The sequence below is a fragment of the Anolis sagrei genome, chromosome 2 (genome assembly GCF_037176765.1).
Source record: "Anolis sagrei isolate rAnoSag1 chromosome 2, rAnoSag1.mat, whole genome shotgun sequence".
Classification (NCBI taxonomy): Eukaryota; Metazoa; Chordata; class Lepidosauria; order Squamata; family Dactyloidae; genus Anolis; species Anolis sagrei.
Window position 1 is genome coordinate 173,273,624 of NC_090022.1, and position 22,998 is coordinate 173,296,621.

The 22,998-nt window shown below is 43.8% G+C and overlaps 1 protein-coding gene across 1 annotated transcript in view; it reads right to left on the minus strand.

Moving 5' to 3' along the window:
* Window positions 1-22,998, minus strand: part of FGD1 (FYVE, RhoGEF and PH domain containing 1) — a 146,780-nt gene that overhangs the window by 41,481 nt on the left and 82,301 nt on the right. The window contains exons 2-3 of the mRNA XM_060763285.2: window positions 10,756-10,929; window positions 1,996-2,170 (exon numbers count right to left, since the gene is read on the minus strand). Coding sequence (XP_060619268.2) covers window positions 1,996-2,170; window positions 10,756-10,929 — 349 coding nt within the window. The remainder of the gene's footprint in view (window positions 1-1,995; window positions 2,171-10,755; window positions 10,930-22,998) is intronic.

Sequence of the window (22,998 nt, forward strand, 5' to 3'; positions counted from 1 at the left end):
GTATTTTGAAAAAATTAGATAACAGCTACAGAACGAATAACCTTCATTTCAAAATGGAACATTAAGAATTGGTATGGAATTCCCCCCAAAAAACCTGAATACTATCTATTAGGAATAACAGATATAGATATAAAACTAGACTTAAATGAAGACATCCTCTTTATGTTTATGACGACAGCTGCAAGGATTATTTACGCAAAACTCTGGAAGCAGAGGGAAAATCAGATTTGGATCAGCAGCTGACCAAAATAAACGAAATAAAGGACATGGATAAGTTCACCTTTCTATTAAGAAACACGGGTAATCCAATTAACTATAAAAACTGGTCACAGTTTGAGGAATATGAAGAAAAGCGAAAAAAAAGAATGATTAAGAATAACAAACCAATTGCAGAAAGAAATACCAGAGAAAGACCATTGGATAAAAAAGATGAACGAAATTAAAGACATAGACATGTTAACTTTTCTATTAAAAAGAAACACAGGCAATCCGGTAAAACAAACAAATTGGTCACTATTTGAGGGCCATATAGAAAGGAAATGCAAAGACATGTAATTGTATTCACGTACAATTAAAAAACAGAGAAATGGACAATTACCTATTGGGAAGAGCGAATAGACAAAAAAAAAATGGAAAAATGTGCAGAATTAGAAGGAAGTCACCGTTTGTTTTTTCCCCCCTCTTCCCCCCCTTTTTTGGGGGGGGGGGAAACAAACGGTGACTTCCTTCTGATTCTGCACGTTTTTCCATTTTTTTTTGGTCTATTCGCTCTTCCCAATAGGCAATTGTCCATTTCTCTGTTTTTTAATTGTACATGAATACAATTATTTTTATACCCTATGAACTTCGTTATTCATTTATTCTATCTTATTTCTATCTTCTTTATTATATTCCCCCACTTTCCATGTAACTGTATATTCTGTCAATAAAAAATTGATTAAAAAAATAACAAACCAAGGATAGATACAATGGAAGGTCAAAGTGAAAATATCCCTATATCTCTATCTATCTATCTATCTATCTATCTATCTATAAACTATATTTGCTTTTCCATTACTAACTACTATTTTGAAGATAGTTGGAACAAATGTTAACCCGCAAAGGATTAGATGGAAGTCACCTTGTTTATTTTATTTTTATTTCACTATTTTTTTAAATTTTTCAAACCTTTTCATTTTTCCCCAATTTTTCTTTGTATTTCTTTTTGGTACCCCCTTCCCTCTTTTCTGTTTCCTTTTTTCCTTCTTTCTATTGCCGAATTGTTTCCCCACTTTACATGGAACCTTGAATGCTTTTTCTTTCTCCATTATTCTAAATAAAATAAAAATTAAAATGAATAAATAAAAGAATTGGTACGCTTCATCAGCTCAATAAGACATTTTCTGACTCAGAGGCTTCAGGAAGTTTAAAAAGTAGGAGCAAAGTTCAATCCTTCCAGGTGTTGGACTGCAATTATCATGTCTCCACATCAGCTATGTAGTCAAAATATATCTGGAGGGAACCATGTGTCCACCCAACCCTGCTGTGGAAGTCTCTATATCAGGGGTCCTCAAACTTTTTAAACAGAGGGCCAGGTCACGGTCCCTCAAACTGTTGGAGGGCCGGATTATAATTTGTAAAAAACATAAATGAATTCCTATGCACGCTGCACGTATCTTATTTATAGTGCAAAAAACACTTTAAAACAATACAATAATTAAAATGAAGAATAATTTTAACAAATATAAACTTATTAGTATTTCAATGGAAAGTTTGGGCCTGCTTTTGGCGGATGAGATAAGATTGTTGTTGTTGTGTGCTTTCAAGTCATTTCAGACTTAGGTTGACCCTGAGCGAGGGCCGGGTAAATGACCTTGGAGGGCCGTATCTGGCCCTCAGGCCTTAATTTGAGGATCCCTGCTCTATATAGTGGAGATGTGTGACTTAAAGGGAGCAGTGGCTACTTTTCCAACTGCAGGAGATAAACAGGATACCCTGAGCTATTGAGCAATGCACCTTTCAAACTTCTCGATGAGGCAGGAGACAGCAGAGAGTGGCCCCGATCCATCTTTTGGCAGCGGACTCCGGCTCAGACGGGGATCTGCTGGAAGGGGTCGCGATGGAGGTGGCGGGATGGATTCAGGCAGTCGTAGTGGATGGAGAGTCTGCAGATAAGCTGGTTTGGGAGGGACTGGAAAAAGGGAACAAACAATTGCCTCTTTTTGTATATGCAGCTTGAGCATCCCTTATTCAGAATTTCAAAACCCGTAATACTCCAAAATCTAAAAATTATCCACAAAACTTGTTTCATGCACAAAAATATTTTAAAATAATTCATAAGTTTACCTTTAGACTATTCATATGATGTCTAAATGAAGTATCAATGAATGTAATGTATAGTCGAAGGCTTTCATGGCTGTAATCACTGGGTTGTTGTAGGTTTTTTGGGGCTATATGGCCATGGTCTAGAGGCATTCTCTCCTGATGTTTCGCCTGCATCTATGGCAAGCATCCTCAGAGGCTGTGAGGTCTGTTGGAACTAGGAAAAAGGGTTTATATATCTGTGGAATGACCAGGATGGGACAAAGGACTCTTGTCTGCTGGAGCTAGGTGTGAATGTTTCAACTGACCACCTTGATTAGCATTTGATGGCCTGGCAGTGCCAGGGACAATCTTTTGTTGAGAGGTGATTAGATGTCCCAGATTCTTTCTTCTCTGTTGTTTTGCTGTTGTAATTTTAGAATTTTTTTAGTACTTGTAGCCAGATTTTGTTTATTTTCATGGTGGTTGTTATTATTATTATTATTATTATTATTATTATTATTATTTCGCACATTTCTACCCCACCCTTCTCAACCCTCGAGGGGGGACTCAAGGCGGCTTACAAAAGGCACAATTCTATGGCAACAACAGACAATAAGATAAAACATGTAGCAACAGCAATTATAAAACAATTAAAACAATCAAGTTATACATCACAATCAATAAAAACCAATCTAATGTTCAACGTTTGGCAGCTCAGAATCCGTAAGTTCATTCCACATTGTCAAATCCTATCACTTCTAGTCGTCATTGTCCTTTGTCTATCTGCCAGATTAGCAAACAATGCACAAGTATCTATAATGACATAGAACAAAAATGTATGTATGTATAAGTAATATAAAACACCGGCATTTACTACAGGACATTCCTGGATGCAAAGACAAACCTATAATTGCCCACAAAAGATCCAGAAATTTAAGGGACCTCATGATCCATTCTGAATATAACTCTCCTACTACATCCCATGGAGCCCCCGGTGGCGCAGTGGGTTAAAGCACTGAGCTGCTGAGCTTGTTGATCGAAAGGTCGCAGGTTCGATTCCAGGGAGCGGCGTGAGCTTCCGCTGTCAGCCCTAGCTTCTGCCAACCTAGCAGTTCGAAAACATGCAAATGTGAGTAGATCAATAGGTACCGCTCTGGCGGGAAGGTAACGGCGCTCCATGCAGTCATGCCAGCCACATGACCTTGGAGGTGTCTACGGACAACGCTGGCTCTTCGGCTTAGAAATGGAGATGAGCACCACACCCCAGAGTCAGACATGACTGGACTTAATGTCAGGGGACTACCTTTACCTTTACCTTTACCTACTACATCCCATAAACTTACCACTAGGGGTCACACTAGCTGTGGACACTGTAACTGTTGTCAGCAATCACTTAAGAGTAGAATATACTCTCACCCAACACTCAACATTAATGTCACATTACAACATTTGACAACATGTTCCAGTGATAATGTAGTTTACCTATTAGAATGCCCCTGCAAACTACTATATGTTGGAATAACCACTAGACCCCTTAAAATTAGGATAAATGAACATCGTTCACGCATAAGGAATGGGTCCACTGACTCTTCACTATATGTACATTTTAATGAAAAAGCACATACACACCATAGCTTTAAATTTTGCGCTTTGGAAAAAATATTACCCAGACCAAATGCAGATGTAAAAAAACTCCTTCTGCAAAGGGAATCTTTTTGGATCTTTAAACTACAAACACTGGTTCCTCAAGGACTAAATGACAAAATTGAATACACTTGTTTCTTGTGAGATGTAGTTCTACTTAAGAGGCAGCCAAGTTATGACTCATTGCTCGTTATAGAACTCCTACTGCAACAGAGCCTGTATTACTGAAGAGAATGTAAGTAGAGTAGCGTGTTTCTTTACTGTCATTATAAAATGTTTCTCTAGCAATGTTATTTTGGGAGTTTCATGTATCTATTGTGTATGTTATTTCTACTCCTTATTTAGTGCACTAAGCATAATATGATAACAGACTACAACCTGAAGAAGATAATTGTTCGAAACAAGGATAACATACCGGGAGACCTTGTAGAGATTTTGTTGCCTAAGAAAGACTTTGTTGCCTAAGAAGAATTCCTTGAGACTGTCTTGCCAAAAGAAGAATTCTTTTGAAGATAAAGATAGAGACTTTTGAATTCCTTCACTGAAATCTGACTCCAGGAAAGGATGGACTCTATTACCTTTAGTCTGTTGTTTATTTCTCGATGTTGACATGATAATCTACATTTATTTATAATGTGCTGATAACATTTTTGTTTAATGCTATAAAGTCTCAGACAAGTTATTCCAATAGAGAGCATAGAATACTGTTGTATATTACTTTCTTGAGAGTCTTATAAGATATACATACATACATTTTTGTTCTATATCTGCCAGATTACCCAAAGGCCTGGTCCTATATCCATGTTTTTAGTTTCCTTCTAAAAGAGAGGAGGGATGTCGATGACCTAATTTCTCCGGGAAGTGAATTCCACAGGCGAGGGGCCACCACCGAGAAGGCCCTGCTCCTCGTCCCCACCAATCTCACTTGTGATAGAGGTAGGGCCGAGAGCAGGATCCCCCCAGAAGATCTTAAACTCCGAGGCGGGACGTAGAAGGAGATGCGTTCGGACAGGTACGCTGGGCCGGAGCCGTATAGGGTTTTGTAGGTCAAAACCAGCACTTTGAATTGTGCTCGGAACTGGATCAGCAGCCAGTGGAGCTGACATAGCAGAGGGGTGATATGCTCCCTGTATGACGCTCCGGTGAGTAATCTGGCTGCCGCCCGCTGGACTAATTGAAGTTTCCGAACAGTCTTCAAAGGCAACCCCACGTAGAGTGCGTTGCAGTAATCTGTTCGGGATGTAACAAGAGCGTGGACCACTGTTTCCTCCTTTCTGTTGAAATTGTCCACATGCTTGTGGATTTCAATGGCTTCTCTGTGTAATCTGACATGGTGGTTGTTCGAGTGGTCCAGCATTTCCACCCTGGTCATTCCACAGATATATAAACCCTTTTTCCTAGTTCCAACAGACCTCACAACCTCTGAGGATGCTTGCCATAAATGCAGGCGAAACGTCAGGAGAGAATGCCTCTAGAACATGAACATATAGCCCAAAAAAACCTACAACAACCCAATGAATGTAATGTTAAGACTTGGGTCCCACCTCCAAGATATCTCATGTATGTATGTGCAAATGCAAGTATTCAAAAAATAAATAAATTAAAAATCCAAAATTCAAAGCACTTCTGCTTCCAAGCATTTCTGATAAGGGATGCTCAACCTGTCCTAAAATGTCAGTAACCCATTCCATCCTGCATAACTTCAGTCAGCTCGTGGTAACATTTCAAAAACTTAAAACAACTTAAAATTTCAAACAGTTCAAATGATTTTAATATTTTAAGGATATAAAAGAATGTTAAATGATAAAAACAGATCAAAATCATGTATGTGTACATTTGGATGATCATAGAATGATATAATCATAGAATCAAAGAGTTTGAAGAGACCTCATGGGCCATCCAGTCCAACCTCCTACCAAGAAGCAGGAATATTGCATTCAAATCACCCTCGACAGATGGCCATCCAGCCTCTGTTTAAAAGCTTCCAAAGAAGGAGCCTCCACCACACTCCGGGGCAGAGAGTTCCACTGCTGAACAGCTCTCACAGTCAGGAAGTTCTTCCTCATGTTCAGATGGAATCTCCTCTCTTGTAGTTTGAAGCCATTGTTTCGCGTCCTAGTCTCCAGGGAAGCAGAAAACAAGCTTGCTCCCTCCTTCCTGTGGCTTCCTCTCACATATTTATACATGGCTATCATATCTCCTCTCAGCCTTCTCTTCTTCAAGCTAAACATGCCCAGTTCCTTAAGCCGCTCCTCATAGGGCTTGTTCTCCAGACCCTTGATCATTTTAGTCGCCCTCCTCTGGACACATTCCAGCTTGTCAATATCTTTCTTGAATTGTGGTGCCCAGAATTGGACACAATATTCCAGGTGTGGTCTAACCAAAGCAGAATAGAGGGGTAGCATGACTTCCCTAGATCTAGACACTGTGCTCGTATTGATGCAGGCCAAAATCTCATTGGCTTTTTTTGCCGCCACATCACATTGTTGGCTCATGTTTAACTTGTTGTCCACAAGGACTCCAATATCTTTTTCACACGTACTGCTCTCGAGCCAGGCATTGTCCCCCATTCTGTATCTTTGCATTTCGTTTTTCCTGCCAAAGTGGAGTATCTTGCAGTTGTCACTGTTGAACTTCATTCACCTTTTAAATCTTCAATTGTGTTAACAAACCTTGCTGACCTCAAAAGCAGCAAGCAGGGATCCTAGAAGGATGGTAATTTGCAATTCTCTCCCCATGTAGTATACACAAAGCGGGGGGGGGGGGGGGTGTCTACAGTAGACCTCAGACCTGAAGAAAGCATACGTGGGGAGCCATATTCCTTTAATTATCAACGCCCCAGGTTGTTTAGAGCTCCCAACGTTATCGCCAGCATTTGGATTCAGTCCAGAAACATATTGGCAGAAGCATACTAGCAGCCGGTATTATATAGTGCCTTCATGATATTCCAATCAGGAATCTGGCGGCTTTATTCCCCAGCACCAGCTGAGGTTTCATATTCAAGAGCAGCTCCACATTGAGTGCCCTCATCAGACATTATGCACAAAATCTCAGCAAAGGCTGACGTCTCTCCCAGTTGCTCTCAGCTTTTAGAAAAGGTGCCAAGACACATCTCTTCAACTTGGCCTTTAAAAATTATTTCTAGCAGTGTTGCTGTTTCTGATGTGTTCTTTTATATAAGGTTTGAGTGTCTTTGTGACACTGCATTTATTGCCTGGGTGAGTCTGCTGCCTTTGCGGATATTTTGGAAGACAACATTAAAAGCCTAAAAATAAATGATGAATCATGAGAAGACAGCCCTTGAGATCAACTTGGGTATCATCACAAAAAGGTTGAAATGGGTAAAAACCTTATGTTGCCCATATGTGAATAATAACAACAAAGTATGAGATTGGCATCTTGCTCATCAGAGAGTTCTACCTCACATCATCCTACTGAGCGCTCCAGGAGCTGGACACCGCCTGCACCTCTTATGTTCACTCTCCTTTTGGAGAAAAAAGGTCTAAATGCGATATTATTCCACGATGTACCAAGGACCAAAGGAGCCTGAGATGCATTATTTTGTATTTTGTATTCTATTCAAAGCTGTTTTTGTAATCAAAATTGGCTGTAAAGCACATGGAAAGGTAACAAAGAGTGGAAGGTGCAGCCTACACACCAACTCTCCTCAGCAGCAGCTACACTTCGTTGCCCCCTCCCTACACCAGCCAGCAAGAAAGGGAGGCCAGGAGACTTCACTCCTCCAGAGTGGAAGGTGCAGCCTACACACCAACTCTCCTCAGCAGCAGCTACACCTAGCTGCTCCCTCCCTCCAACAGCCAGCAAGGAGGAAGGTGAAAAGGAGGTCAAGAGACTTCAGCTCCTCCAGAGTGGAAGGTGCAGTCCACACACCAACTCTCCTCAGCAGCAGCTACACCTCGCTGCTCCCTCCCTCCAACAGCCAGCAAGGAGGAGGTGAAAGGGAGGCCAGGAGACTTCAGCTCCTCCAGAGTGGAAGGTGCAGCCTACCCACCAACTCTCCTCAGCAGCAGCTACACCTCGCTGCCTACTCCCTCCAACAGCCAGCAAGGAGGAGGTGAAAGGGAGGCCAGGAGACTTCAGCTCCTCCAGAGTGGAAGGTGCAGCCTACCCACCAACTCTCCTCAGCAGCAGCTACACCTCGCTGCCCACTCCCTCCAACAGCCAGCAAGGAGGAGGTGAAAGGGAGGCCAGGAGACTTCAGCTCCTCCAGAGTGGAAGGTGCAGCCTACCCACCAACTCTCCTCAGCAGCAGCTACACCTCGCTGCCTACTCCCTCCAACAGCCAGCAAGGAGGAGGTGAAAAGGAGGCCAAGAGACTTCAGCTCCTCTAGAGTGGAAGGTGCAGCCTACCCACCAACTCTCCTCAGCAGCAGCTACACCTCGCTGCCCACTCCCTCCAACAGCCAGCAAGGAGGAGGTGAAATGGAGGCCAGGAGACTTCAGCTCCTTCAGAGCGAAAGGTGCAGCCTACCCACCAACTCTCCTCAGCAGCAGCTACACCTCGCTGCCCACTCCCTCCAACAGCCAGCAAGGAGGAGGTGAAAAGGAGGCCAAGAGACTTCAGCTCCTCTAGAGTGGAAGGTGCAGCCTACAAACCAACTCTCCTCAGCAGCAGCTACACCTCGCTGCCCACTCCCTCCAACAGCCAGCAAGGAGGAGGTGAAAGGGAGGCCAGGAGACTTCAGCTCCTCCAGAGTGGAAGGTGCAGCCTACCCACCAACTCTCCTCAGCAGCAACTACACCTCGCTGCTTCTCCCTCCAACAGCCATCAAGGAGGAGGTGAAAAGGAGGCCAAGAGACTTCAGCTCCTCTAGAGTGGAAGGTGCAGCCTACAAACCAACTCTCCTCAGCAGCAGCTAACCTCGCTGCCCCCTCCCTCCAACAGCCAGCAAGGAGGAGGTGAAAAGGAGGCCAAGAGACTTCAGCTCCTCTAGAGTGGAAGGTGCAGCCTACAAACCAACTCTCCTCAGCAGCAGCTAACCTCGCTGCCCCCTCCCTCCAACAGCCAGCAAGGATGAGGTGAAAGGGAGGCCAGGAGACTTCAGCTCCTCCAGAGCGGAAGCTGCAGCCTATCCACCAACTCTCCTCAACAGCAGCTACACCTAGCTGCCCCCTCCCTCCAACAGCCAGCAAGGAGGATATGAAAAGGAGGCCAAGAGACTTCAGCTCCTCCAGAGTGCAAGGTGCAGCCTACACACCAACTCTCCTCAGCAGCAGCTACACCTCGCTGTCTCCTCCCTCCAACAGCCAGCAAGGAGGAAGCGAAAGGGAGGCCAAGAGACTTCAGCTCCTCCTGAGTAGAAGGTGCGGCCTACACACCAACTCTCCTCAGCAGCAGCTACACCTCGCTGCCCCCTCCCTCCATCAATCAGCAAGGAGAAGGTGAAAGGGAGGCCAGGAGACTTCAGCTCCTCCAGAGCGGAAGCTGCAGCCTATCCACCAACTCTCCTCAACAGCAGCTACACCTAGCTGCCCCCTCCCTCCAACAGCCAGCAAGGAGGATGTGAAAAGGAGGCCAAGAGACTTCAGCTCCTCCAGAGTGCAAGGTGCAGCCTACACACCAACTCTCCTCAGCAGCAGCTACACCTCGCTGTCTCCTCCCTCCAACAGCCAGCAAGGAGGAAGCGAAAGGGAGGCCAAGAGACTTCAGCTCCTCCTGAGTAGAAGGTGCGGCCTACACACCAACTCTCCTCAGCAGCAGATACACCTCGCTGCCCCCTCCCTCCATCAATCAGCAAGGAGAAGGTGAAAGGGAGGCCAGGAGACTTCAGCTCCTCCAGAGTGGAAGGTGCAGCCTACACACCAACTCTCCTCAGCAGCAGCTACACCTCGCTGCCCCCTCCCTCCAACAGACAGCAAAGAGGAGGTGAAAGGGAGGCCAGGGGGCGTCACTCCTCCAGAGTGGAAGGTGCAGCCTACACACCAACTCTCCTCAGGGGCAGCTGCACTTCGTTGCCCTTCCCCATCCTCAGTCTACTGGCAAAGTGATAGAGGTCACACCTGACTTATGACACCACAACTAATAAAATCTATGTTCCTCTGGACTTTTATGAAACTGATCAGTAGCCTACTACCATCATCAGATAAGACTCTCCCTCCACCCGCCCAAAGGACCTCATATCACATTTACCATCCCCCAAGAAGGCCCAGGCCTCCCTTTCACCTCCTCCTTGCTGCCCCCCCCCCCCATTTTTTATTCAGTTTATACCTAAATAACTTTGTGTCTGTTGGGAGTTGGGGGGGAGCAGGGAGGGTGTAAAAAGAAGGGCTGAAACACTATGGAGAGAGAGTTGGGGAGAGGGGGGAGAGGAAGAGAAAGGTCTACATTGTTAATTGCAGCAATAATATGTTTCATGCTTATGTCTATGTTTGATGTTTTTATAGTTTAAATGGTTTTTATCTACAGTTATTTTATTTTTAACTCTCTAGACTTGGTTTTAAGTCAGGTTTTGGTACATTTCCAGTAAACAAGAGCAACCAATTGGAACAAATACAGTGTCAGTTCCTGGCACACTTGTGGAGGGGTGTGTGTGATAAATGCTCTGTCTGCCACATCAGACAGAGGAACATTGCCCTCTAGCACAGTGTATAAGGTTGGAAACAGAAGAAATGGCTGCTTTGCCAAAACTATGCTTGTGCATTGGAAACATCTTTAAATAGCCTACTAACATTGGGATTAGTGGGAATGATGAACCTAGCTTAGCCTTCCCACTCTCCCCACCACACAATGGCCTTGCAAGCTGGGGATGATGGGGGTAATAGTCCAGGACCCCTGGAAGGAGGGTGAAAGGCCAAGGGAGCTTCTACCTTGTGGCTTTGGTCCTGGGTTTCGTTTCAGTGGTCTGAGCTTGGCTGCATCTCCTTGGATGTTGTCAGGTCCTGGGTCAGAGATGAGACGTTGGGGGACTTCTGGGGAGCGAGGTTCTGGGCTGGGTTCCAAGGAAAGACTCTTGACCAGGAGCCGTGGGGGATGAGCAGGACCTGGAAGGAAGATCAAATGGCATAAAAGAGATTAATCCAACCCAACTTTGCACCACTTTAGCAGGCTTTGATTTTCCCAGGTGAATTAGTGTAGTGCATTGCAATGATTTGACTGCTGGAAGAGAAGTCTGAGAAACCACAGCTCAAATCTCTGCTCAGCCATAGAAACCCTCTGGGTGACCTTGGGCAAGCCACACTCTTTCAGCATCAGGAGAAAGCAAAGGCAAACCTCTTTGGAAGAAATATTGAGAAGAAAACCTCATGCTAGAGACACTGTACAGTTCCCATGAGTTGGAATTGACTTGAAAGCTTTAGCTCCCCAAAATCTACCAACTATGCTGTGCTCAATGAGAGATTCCAAAAGCTATAGCAACAACAAAAGAACTCCAACTTTTCCCAAGATCTGAGTAGTTTTCTTTTCCAGTTTGACCAAGAGACAACAAGAACAGCGGCAGGAAACCTGGAAGAGCTTTGGCATTGTCATATGATTTCTAGAGGAAAAATCTTCTAGTTTTTTAACTCTCCAGACTTATTTTCTGTTGGTCATGGAGGTTCTGTGTGGGAAGTTTGGCCCAATTCTATCATTTGTGGGTTTCAGAATGCTCTTTGATTGTAGGTGAACTACAAATCCCAGCAACTACAACTCCCAAATCTATTTCCCCCAAACTCCATCAGTGTTCACATTTGGCTGTAGTGAGTATTCATGTCAAGTTTGGTCCATATGTATCATTGTTTGAGTCCACAGTGCTCTCTGGATGGAGGTGAACTACAACAACAAAACTCAAGGTCAGTGCCCACCAAACCCTTCCAATATTTTCTGGTAGTCATGGGAGTTCTGTGTGCCAAATTTGGTTGCATTCCATCACTGGTGGAGCTCAGAATGCTCTTTGATTGTAGGTGAACAATAAATCCCAGCAACTACAACTCCCAAATGACAAAATCAATCCACCCCCAACCCCACCAGTATTCAAATCTGGGCATATTGGGTTTTTGCGCCAAATTTGGTCCAGTGAATGAAAATACATCCTGCATATCAAATGTTAATATGATGATTCATAACACTAGCAATATTACTGTTATGAAGTAGCAACAAAAGTAATGTTATGGTAGGAGGTCATCACATCATGAGGAACTGTATTAAGGGGTCGTGGCATTAGGAAGGTTGAGAAACACTGCTCTAGGTGGTTCCAAGAGCCACATTTAGGGGTTTCAAGGGGCTCAGGCAGCTTGCAGCTTGGACTGTGACCACCCTTGGATCAGATAACAGTTGTCTGACCAAAAAGGGACATATGCACAAGCAAGATATGTGTTTATCACTGACAGGTCATTCCTGAAAAGGTATGGCATCATTTGGGGTTTTACATTGGGATGCTGTGATGACCCACAACATTTCCCCGCATACCATCATAGCTATAAAAATACAACTATAAAACTTCTACCAACTGGAGATCCACAAATCAGAGAAAGGGACTGAAGTCATTGAGATACTGCAAGACTCTTTGTTGTTTAGGGTCCAAAACACTCTCTGACCAGAACTGAATAAAGTTTACAGTGTTTCCAAACATACAAAATGAATTCATCACTGTTCTCTGTTTCTCTTTTCAGCAGGACACTTTAGGGCAGGGGGCTAGTCATTTTGGTGCTACCAATTGGTGTCCGTAGGGACACCAAGGTGTTTGTTTATAAAGCTATTGTCCTCCCAACCCTGCTATATGCCTGCGACATGTGGACAGTCTACAGACGTCACATGCAACTCCTGGAACAATTCCATCAACGCTGCCGCCGAATAATCCTGCAAATCTCTTGGGAAGACAAGCGGACAAATGTCAGCATGCTGGAAGAAGCAAAGACCGCCAACACTGAAGTGATGGTCCTCCACTATCAACTCCGCTGGACTGGCCATGTTGTCCGGATGCCTTACCACTGTCTCCCAAAGCAATTGCTCTGCTCCGAACTCAAGAATGGAAAACAGAATGTTGGCGTGCAGGAAAAGAGATTGAAAGATGGGCTCAAATCCAACCTTAAAAACTCTGGCATAGACACTGAGAACTGGGAAGCCCTGGCCCTTGAGTGCTGCAGCTGGAGGTCAGCTGTGACCAGCAGTGCTGTAGAATTTGAAGAGGCACAGATGGAGGGTGGAAGAGAGAAACGTGTGAAGAGGAAGGTACATCAAGCCAACCCCGACTGGGACCGCCTTCCACCTGGAAACCAATGCCCTCACTGTGGGAGAAGATGCAGATCAAGAATTGTACTCCACAGTCACCTACAGACCCACCGACAGAACACCGACCTTCAAGGACCATCATCCTTGGACTACGAGGGATCGCCTAAGTTAAACCAATTGTTTTAAAAACTGAGATTTAGACAGCCCGGTAGTCTGCTGCAAATCACCCAGCAACCTACCAGCCGTTTCATTTGATCTTCTGCTGCTCCATGTTTTTTTGCTGACAATCTACACAAATACACAAATCTTTTCAGGCATATTACATAGAATCCATTCTTCTCTTTTTCTGCCAAGGTGAGGAGAGAATTTTATCTTCTTAGGAGTTCACTTCAGGAGTGAGTGCTGTGGGCTGTATATCTAACTATTATATCTATTTCAAGGCTGAGTATCTCAAGGCTACATGCACTATTTTTGTTATGTAAACAGCAACTACATTTAAGTTTTTCTCCCTCTTTCTTTGAAGCTGTTCCATGATGCTGACAAAAAACTCTCTGAGATGCAGCTATTTACATTTCAAAAGACACTTCGATTGACACCAATGGAATTGCCTCTCAAAATATAAATACAGGAAAGTAACTGGGTTTTTATTGTTGCTGTTGGCTATACAAATAAGAGATTGGGGGGGGGGGGGAATCAAACTTTCCCTCTGGCTCCCAAGGTTATTCAGTGTCTGTCAGGGTTACTGGTCAAAAAAGTGTGTACCCGACTCCTCACACAGTTGGCCTTTGCAGTTCTTAAAGAAACAAAGAGTGTAATCCAATTCAATCAATACCTTGACTAATTTGCAGTTATTTTTCACCACAATAGGTATAAGAACAAACATGAATCATTTAAAAGGAAGATTGGCTTGGAACAAATGTACAGTGAGTGGGCCCTTGGTATCTACTGGGGTTTGGTATCCACACATTTTGGATAGCAAAATGTGTGGATGCTCAAGTCCCATGATAAGCAATGGCATTTAAAATGCTGCTCCTCATACAAATTGACAAAATCAAGAACTGCTTTTAGATATAGATAGATAGATATATACTGTATTTTCTGGCATATAAAACGATTGGGCGTATAAGACGACCCCCAGCTTATCCAGTTAAAATATAGAGTTTGGGATATACTCGCCGTATAAGACTACCCCTCTTCCAACGCACACCAAATAAAATTTAAAAAACATCAGATTTGATTTCAGTATGGTAAACTTCCTATTACCATACCTCCTTCTCTGCCTCTCAGATCTCGCACCTGCGCACATGCACCACTTAACTGCAGCCTTCAGGAGCGAGATCTGAGAGGCAGAGGAGGAGGGACAGTAATAGGATACAAGGGCAGGCCAGACAGGTAAAAGAAGTGTTTTTTTCTGGGCCCAGAGCCACTCTATCTCTTCTTTCTATACCCCGGGCACCCTGCAGCTTGCTCCACCCTTCACTTACACCTTCCCGGTGAGGAGCCCCTTCACCTCACCATCGGGACCACATTAAGTCCACGAATCCTGATTAATGGATTTTTTCCTACCATACTTGTACAGCGTTGCCCTTAATACTTTCATACAGTTGCTGCATATGCCAGGGACGCGGCCACTGCCATTTTTGAGCACCCCCCACCATATGCTGCAACCACAGATTCTCCAATCCGGATTGGAAGTTTCAGCACCCACTTTATAAGATGACTCCCAGCAAATAAGACTACTCCCGGATATGACGACTCCCATGCATAAGGCTACTCCCGCGCATAAGATGACTCCTGTGTATAAGATGACCCCTGACTTTTGAGAAGATTTTCTTGGGTTAAAAAGTAGTCTTATACATCAGAATATACGGTAATTTGAAGTTATTTTTCAACAAAATAGGTTTAAGAACAAAAACGAATCATTTAACAGGAAGATCAGCTTGGAACAAATGTACAGTGAATGGGTCCTTAGTATCCACTGGGGTTTGGTTCCAGGACCCTTGTGCATAGCAAAATGTGTGGATGCTCAAGTCCCATGATAAGCAATGGTATTTAAAATACTGCTCCTTATATAAATTTGCAAAACCAAGGACTGCTTATATATATATATATATGATTGAATCTATGGTACAGGAGACCAACTGAATCCTGTGAGCCAAACTACCTCACCCCACAAAATACACTATGCAAACCCAATCTAAATATTTCCAGGTTAATCATTCTAACTTTTTGCTTAATCTGCTAGACTACTGCTCCCAAATGAGATCTGTCAAGTACACATCGAGAAAGCTCTACCTCTTCTAATATCATAGTCTGAATTTGCTTATACACAGTAGTGTATATGCAAATTTACGGGCAGTGCCCCAGTTACAAACCTCAAACTTATAAACAACTCATAGTTAAGAACAGGTGTGAGACAACAGGAAATGAGAGCAATCTACCCCTTGGAAAGAAATTTCACTCCTGAAAGAGTTATCTTAGGGCAGTAGTACTCAACCTGTGGGTCCCCAGATGTTTTGGCCTTCAGCTCACAGAAATTCTAACAGCTGGTAAACTGGCTGGGATTTCTTGTTGTAGGCCAAAACACTTGGAGACCCACAGATTGAGAACCACTGTCTCCATTGAAGCTTTATCAATCAACCCTTGTTTCCACAACAAGCCATTTTTTTTTCAAAATCCCATTCTCACAGAGACAGGAGCCCCCCATGGTGCAGCGGGCCAAGCCCCTGTGCTGGCAGGATTGAAGACCGACAGGTTGCAGGTTTGAATCCAGGGAGAATGCAGATGAGCTCCCTCTATCAGCTCCAGCTCCTCATGTGGGGACATGAGAGAGCCTTCCCCAAGGATGGTAAAACATCAAAACATCCAGGCATCCCCTAGGCAACATCCTTGCAGATGGTCAATTCTCTCACACTAGAAGCGCATTGCAATTTCTCAAGTTGCTCCTGACAGGACCAAAAAACAAACAAACAAAAAACCCTCCAAAAAACACCCACAAAAACCAGGGACAGAAAGTGTAGTGAAGAGACACAGAGAGCAAAGCAAACACCACAGGGGTGTTAACCCTTCCCTATGCTATCCAAAGCTGAATATATATATATATATATATATATATATATATATATATATGGTCGGACTTACAAATGTTCCTGTTCCAACTTACATACAAACTCCACTTAAGAACAAACCTACAGAACCTTATTCGTAACTTGGGGAACTACCTATATAGGTGTTCATTATGACAGTCCCCACAGCCATGCTGTTGGGGAAACTCCAAAAATATAGACAGATGCATTGCTCCCTCTCACATACAAACAGGTCAGAGAAGCAGTTTATGTCCTGATATATGCAATTTATTTCATCAGCTAACAATTCCCAAACATGGACATGGTAAAGGGCTAATGCTCATGTTCGACTTGGGCTGGAGAGAACCCAAACTACATAAGAAATGCAAGCGGCGTGGGGGGTGGTGGTGGTGGTGGTGGTGGTGGAGTCTGACTTCATGGTTGTTAGAGTGGTCCAGCATTTCTGATGTTTCACCTGCATCTATGACAAGCATCCTCGGAAGTAGTGAGTTCTGTTCGAACTAGGAAAATTGGGTTTATATATCTGTGGAATGACCAGGGTGGGACAAACCCATCTTGATGGGTCACCCACCATACAAAGGAAAAACCCATAACTATCATGGACCTGATGTCCCTGCTTTGTTCATCTCAAGAGAGAGAGAATGTATTCTTTTCTCTCATCCTGCCCAGTCAGCCATTGGAGAGCAGAAATCTGCATTGGAAGCAGAGAACGTTCCCTGATTGGCTGAAGGGTGAAGCAATCCCGCTTCACAGAGGGAATCCACCAAGCTGGCCATGATGTCAAGACTGGCTCCACCAATCAGTGCGAAGCCGGCCAGGAGCGGGAAAAACAAAAGACTGTGCAGTATTAAAATGTATGTTTTGCTTGTATCAAACATGTCAACTTCTTTGAGCGGCTAACTGCTATCTGTCATCTTTTCTGGCTGGACTGAATAAACTCCCCGGTGGCTTCTGCTTCACCTGGTGAGATTTCTTTGATTGGGAAACATTGGGTCATAGCTTTTAGTCTTACTAGGAACGGACTCTCAGTGGCTCGTTGTTGAGTTTCTTTTTCTGCCTAACGTATCTTGATAACCACGTGTCAGGACTCACTATCCAAGGTCTGGATGTCACTATCCACAACCATATTAAATTGCTTGATTTCAAACTCATTCAGCTTTAAAGACTGACTTCAGAAGTCCTGACCTTTGTCTCACAAATGTATTAACAAGCAAATGAATACATGGGAGACCTTTCTGTTCCTCCACATTGCTGCTATCATTATAATTATAAAACAACAGAGGGGAAACAAACAGGCACATGAAATCACTCTCAACAAAAGATTCCCCCCAGGCGCTTCCAAGCCATTGAATGCAAATCAAGGTGATCAGCTGAAACACTCACAGCTAGCCCCAGCAAACAAAAGTCCTTTGTCTCACCCTGGTCATTCCACAGATATATAAACCCATTTTCCCTAGTTCCAACAGACCTCATTACCTCTGAGGATGCTTGCCATAGATGCAGGCGAAACGTCAGGAGAAAAATTGCCTCCAGAACATGGCCATATAGCCCGGAAAAACCTACAACAACCCATTATAATTTCCTCCTCTTTCTACATCTCAAAGCTCTCTTTTTGAACTGCAAGGATGGTAAAGTATTCCTTTAAAAATCAGCTTTCAATGCATCTAGTATTGCCAGATTGAAACCTGGAGAGGGATCTTGTATTTTTAATGGCTTTGTGTACAAGAGGAAATTCTCACTTGTAATGCAACCAAGGAACAAGCAATAGCTGCTGAGATTCCTCCTTCTATGAATCCATTACAAGAACCCTCTCCAGTTTTCCATCTGGCAACCCTAACTGACATCATGTTAATGATATTTCCAGTTAAGTATCAGTATTGCTAACACTTTTTTAAAAAAGCACTGTTGCTAAATATAAATATAGAATAACAATATGTGTTTGATTGTCTTTTGCTTTTCCAGAATTAATGTTTATTGCAAGTAACTTGGTTATTGTTTTAAGCTACTTCCATTTATTCTTTCCAGTTTTTTAAATTGTACTTTTTATATGCAAACTTACTCTATATTTATGTGTTATGAACTACACTGGAATCCCTACTATCAACAGGCAGGTGAGGAATAACTCAGATAAATAAATACCAAGATCACTGTTAAATAAATTATACTAAATATGCACTGGGTTGTTGTAGGTTTTGACAATTTAATGTATTGTTGTAGGCTTTGACAATTTAATGTATTGTCAAAGGCTTTCATGGCCGGAATAACTGGGTTGTTGTAGGTTTTCCGGGCTATATGGCCATGTTCTAGAGGCATTTTTTCCTGACGTTTCGCCTGCACCTATGGCAAGCATCCATAGATGCAGGCGAAACGTCAGGAGAAAATGCCTCTAGAACATGGCCATATAGCCTAGAAAACCTACAACAACCCAGTTATTCCGGCCATGAAAGCCTTTGACAATACATTAAATATGCACTGTTATAATCTCAGGCTTGTCTGTTACAGACAAACATCCCGAGCTCTGAGGATTACCTGGGAAGGAATCCCACTGGAGCATTGTAGCGCACCCAAATACCTGGGAGTCACTCTGGACCATGCTCTGACCTACAAGAAGCACTGCCTGAATATCAAGCAAAAGATGGCTGCTAGAAACAATATCATACAAAAGCTGGCTGGCACAACCTGGGGATCACAACCAGACACAGTGAAGACATCTGCCCTTGCGCTATGCTACTCTGCTGCTGAATATGCATGCCCAGTGTGGAACACATCTCACCACGCTAAAACAGTAGATGTGGCTCTCAATGAGACATGCCGCATTATCACAGGGTATCTGCGCCCTACATTACTGGAGAAACTACACTGTCGAGCCAGTATTGCACCACCTGACATCCGCCGGGAAGTAGCAGCCAATAGTGAAAGGACCAAGGCAGTGACATCTCCAGCCCTTCCCTTGTTTGGGTATCAGCCAGCACGTCAACGACTTAAATCAAGAAATAGTTTTCTAAGATCTACAGAGACACTCGCTGGAACACCCCAGCAAGTGAGAGTCCAAAAGTGGCAGGCTCAAACCCAGCACCTCAACCAATGGCTGATACCAAATGAGAGACTCCCCCCTGGGCACACAGAAAACTGGGCGACTTGGAAGACGCTGAACAGACTGCGCTCTGGCACCACGAGATACAGAGCCAACCTTCAGAAATGGGGCCACAAAGTGGAATCCTCGACATGCGAGTGTGGAGAAAAGCAAACCGCTGACTACTTGCTGCAATGCAACCTGAGCCCTGCCACATGCACAATGGAGGACCTTCTTGCAGCAACACCAGAGGCACTCTACTGGTCAAAGTGGCCAGCTACTGGTCAAAGGACATTTAATCAACTACCAAGTTTGTAAACTTTGTTTGCTTGCTTTGTTAAAAATGTAATACAAATGTCTGGTTGCTCCTGACACGATAGATAGATAGATAGATAGATAGATGGATGGATGGATGGATGGATGGATGGATGGATGGATGGATAGATCGATCTCAGGCAAGTCAACTGATGGCAAGAGAGAGAGGCTTTGAAATCCAGGATTTATCCAGCTCTGAATACAGATATTTCTCAGCAGTTGCCAATGAAAAGAGAAACTATTTGAAACTATTAACCCAGAAAATACTAGACTGCTTTCTCTGCCTGTTCTAACTACAGCTATGAAGTCACATTCAAGTTTTTAACCCTTCATTACTTTAAAAACTGGGACTAAAAAAAGCAACCCAGATTGGGACTGAGACAATGACACTTTGTCTTGCATGGACCCAAATGGTATCGCCCCCTGTCTCTTCACCTACTATTTGCAATAAGAGTAAAATTCCCAGTAGCTGCAATAAAGCCTCTTCTCTTTTTCTCCTGACACAATCCCAATGAGCTCACACAGACGCACGCTCTCTATTGCAGCTATTTATAGGCATCGGAGACCTCAAGATCAAGTTGGGCCTCTAACCTCTCCTGGAAGACAACTGTTTCTTCCAGATTCTTGTAGCTCAGCCTTTCAAGGAAAGCTTTCTATGCATTTCCAAACCACCCTCTCCACACTAAATAATTATAACATTTTCATAATCGATGATTCCATTTTAATTGCCACGGAAACATCCTTGGGATGTGCAAAAAAGAGAGAAGTATAATGAGTCCTTGATATCCAGTGTGGTTTGGTCCTGGACTCCAGTGAATACCAAAATCCGTGGATGCTCAACTGTATATATTATACAGTTGTTGTTTATTCGTTCAGTCGCTTCCGACTCATTGTGACCTTATGGACCAGCCCATGCCAGAGCTCCCTGTTGGCCATCACCACCCCCAGCTCCTTCAAGGTCAAGCCAGTCACTTCAAGGATACCATCCATCCATCTTGCCCTTGGTTGGACTCTCTTCCTTTTTCCTTCCATTTTCCCCAGCATCATTGTCTTCTCTAAGCTTCCCTGTCTCCTCATTATGTGGCCGAAGTACTTCATCTTGGCCTCTACTATCCTTCCCTCCAATGAGCAGACGGGCTTTATTTCCTCAAGTATAGACTGGTTGGATCTTCTCACGGTCCAAGGCACTCTCAGAACTTTCCTCCAACACCACAGTTCAAAGGCATCTATCTTCCTTCGCTCAGTCTTCCTTATGGTCCAGCTCTCACATCCATAGGTGATTATGGGGAATACCATTGCTTTGACTATGCGGATCTTTGTTGCCAGTGTGATGTCTCTACTCTTCACTATTTTATCGAGATTGGTCATTGCTCTCCTCCCAAGAAGTAAACGTTTTCTGATTTCCTGGCTGCAGTCTGCGTCTGCAGTAATCTTTGCACCTAGAAATACAAAGTCTGTCACGGCTTCCATGTTTTCTCCCTCTATTTGCCAGTTATCAATCAGTCTTGTTTCCATAATCTTGGGTTTTTTAATGTTTAACTGCAAACCAGATTTTGCATTTTCTTTTTTCATCTTGATTAGAAGGCTCCTCGGCTCTTCCTCGCTTTCGGCGATCAAAGTGATATCATCGGCATATCAGTCACCCGTCTGACCGAGGTATTGGGTGCCAACCTGTTTTGGATGGGGTTGCATTCCCCCTGAAGTCACAGGTCCGCAGTTTGGGGGTTTTCCTGGATTCAGTGCTAATGCTTGAAGCACAGGTGTTGGCGGTGGCCGGGAGGGCCTTCACACAACTAAAACTCGTGCGCAAACTGCGACCATATCTCGTGAAGTCTGACTTGGCCATGGTGATCCATGCCTTAGTTACCTCTAGACTGGATTACTGCAATGCACTCTACGTGGGGCTACCCTTGAAGACTGCCCAGAAATTACAACTTGTCCAACGGTTGGCAGCCAGATTAATAACCGAGGCAACTTACAGGGAGTGGTCAACCCCCTATTTAAGGAGCTCCATTGGCTGCCGTTCATTTTCTGGTTCCAATTCAAGGTGCAGGTTCTGACCTACAAAGTCCTAAAGGTTTGAGACCCGCCTACCTTTGTGATCGTATCTCTCTCCATGAACCAGACTGAACTCTTCGATCTTCGGGGGAGGCCCTCCTTTCGCCCTTGCCAGTTTCTCAGACTCACCTTGTGAGTACAAGGGAGAGAGCCTTCTCTTCTGTGGCCCCCCGACTCTGGAACTCATTGCCCGGAGAGATTAGGAAAGCCCCTACCTGAGAAACCTTTAAAAAGAATCTCAAAACCTGACTCTTCCATTGCGCTTTTGGAGAGTAGTTATACATTCTTAACCTACTGCTCCCCTCAACGTCCTAGGGGTAGACCCTCCCCCCTTGTATGAAGGTCAGTCTATCACCCTGTCTCTCTACGAGTTCTCAGAAATAATTCTGCACCTTTATCTCACCCTGAGTTTTTTTATCATTTTATGTACATGTGGCCTGCTCACTGTCATTATGTTTGGTTTACTGTTTATTATTATTATTATTATTATTATTTCCATTGTAATCCTATGTTCTGTATTTTTTTGCGATGTTGTTTATTTTATTGTAATTTGTTGCATGGGCTTGGCCTCATGTAAGCCGCCCGAGTCCCCGTTGGGGAGATGGTGGCGGGGTATAAATAAAGATTATTATTATTATTATTATTATTATTATTATTATATCTAAGGTTGTTAATGTTTCTTCCAGCCATTTTAACCCCAGCCTTGCATTCGTCAAGCCCCGCACATTGCATGATGTGTTCTGCATACAAGTTGAATAGGTTGGGTGAGAGTATACATACATACATATACAGTGAAATAATAAAATAGTGTCCCTCATGTAAAATGGCAAAATCAAGGTTTAGTTTTTGGATGTTTTAAAATATTTTCAAGCCATGGGTAGTTGCATCCATGGATATAGAATCTATAGATACAGTGAGTCAGTTGTATTTACAATTTTCATCCAGAGCCTCATCAAACTACAAATCTTAGAATTACAGTACATAGGATGGAACCATGGCAGCTGAAGTAGAACTGAGTGGCCCTAGCACTGCTTTGTCACGGGAGTGCAACTTTCACACAGCTGAATAAAATCCCACATTATCTGCTTTGAACTGGAATATAATGGCAGTGTGGACTCAGATAACCCATTTCAAAGCAGATATTGTGGGATCTTCTGCCTTGATATTATGGGTTATAAGGCTGTATGGAAGGTCCCTTAGACTCTTTGGCAAGTCAGTGCAACAGAAATCTCTCAAAAGCAAGGACACTGCAGTTCCGGAGCCTTTTCCTCACCTCCACCCCCTGCCGAGTCCCTGAACTGCTGAGTATTAAACATTCAGGGGAAAAACAACCTCATAACTGCACTTGCCTCCTCCAGACCCCAGAGGCTAAG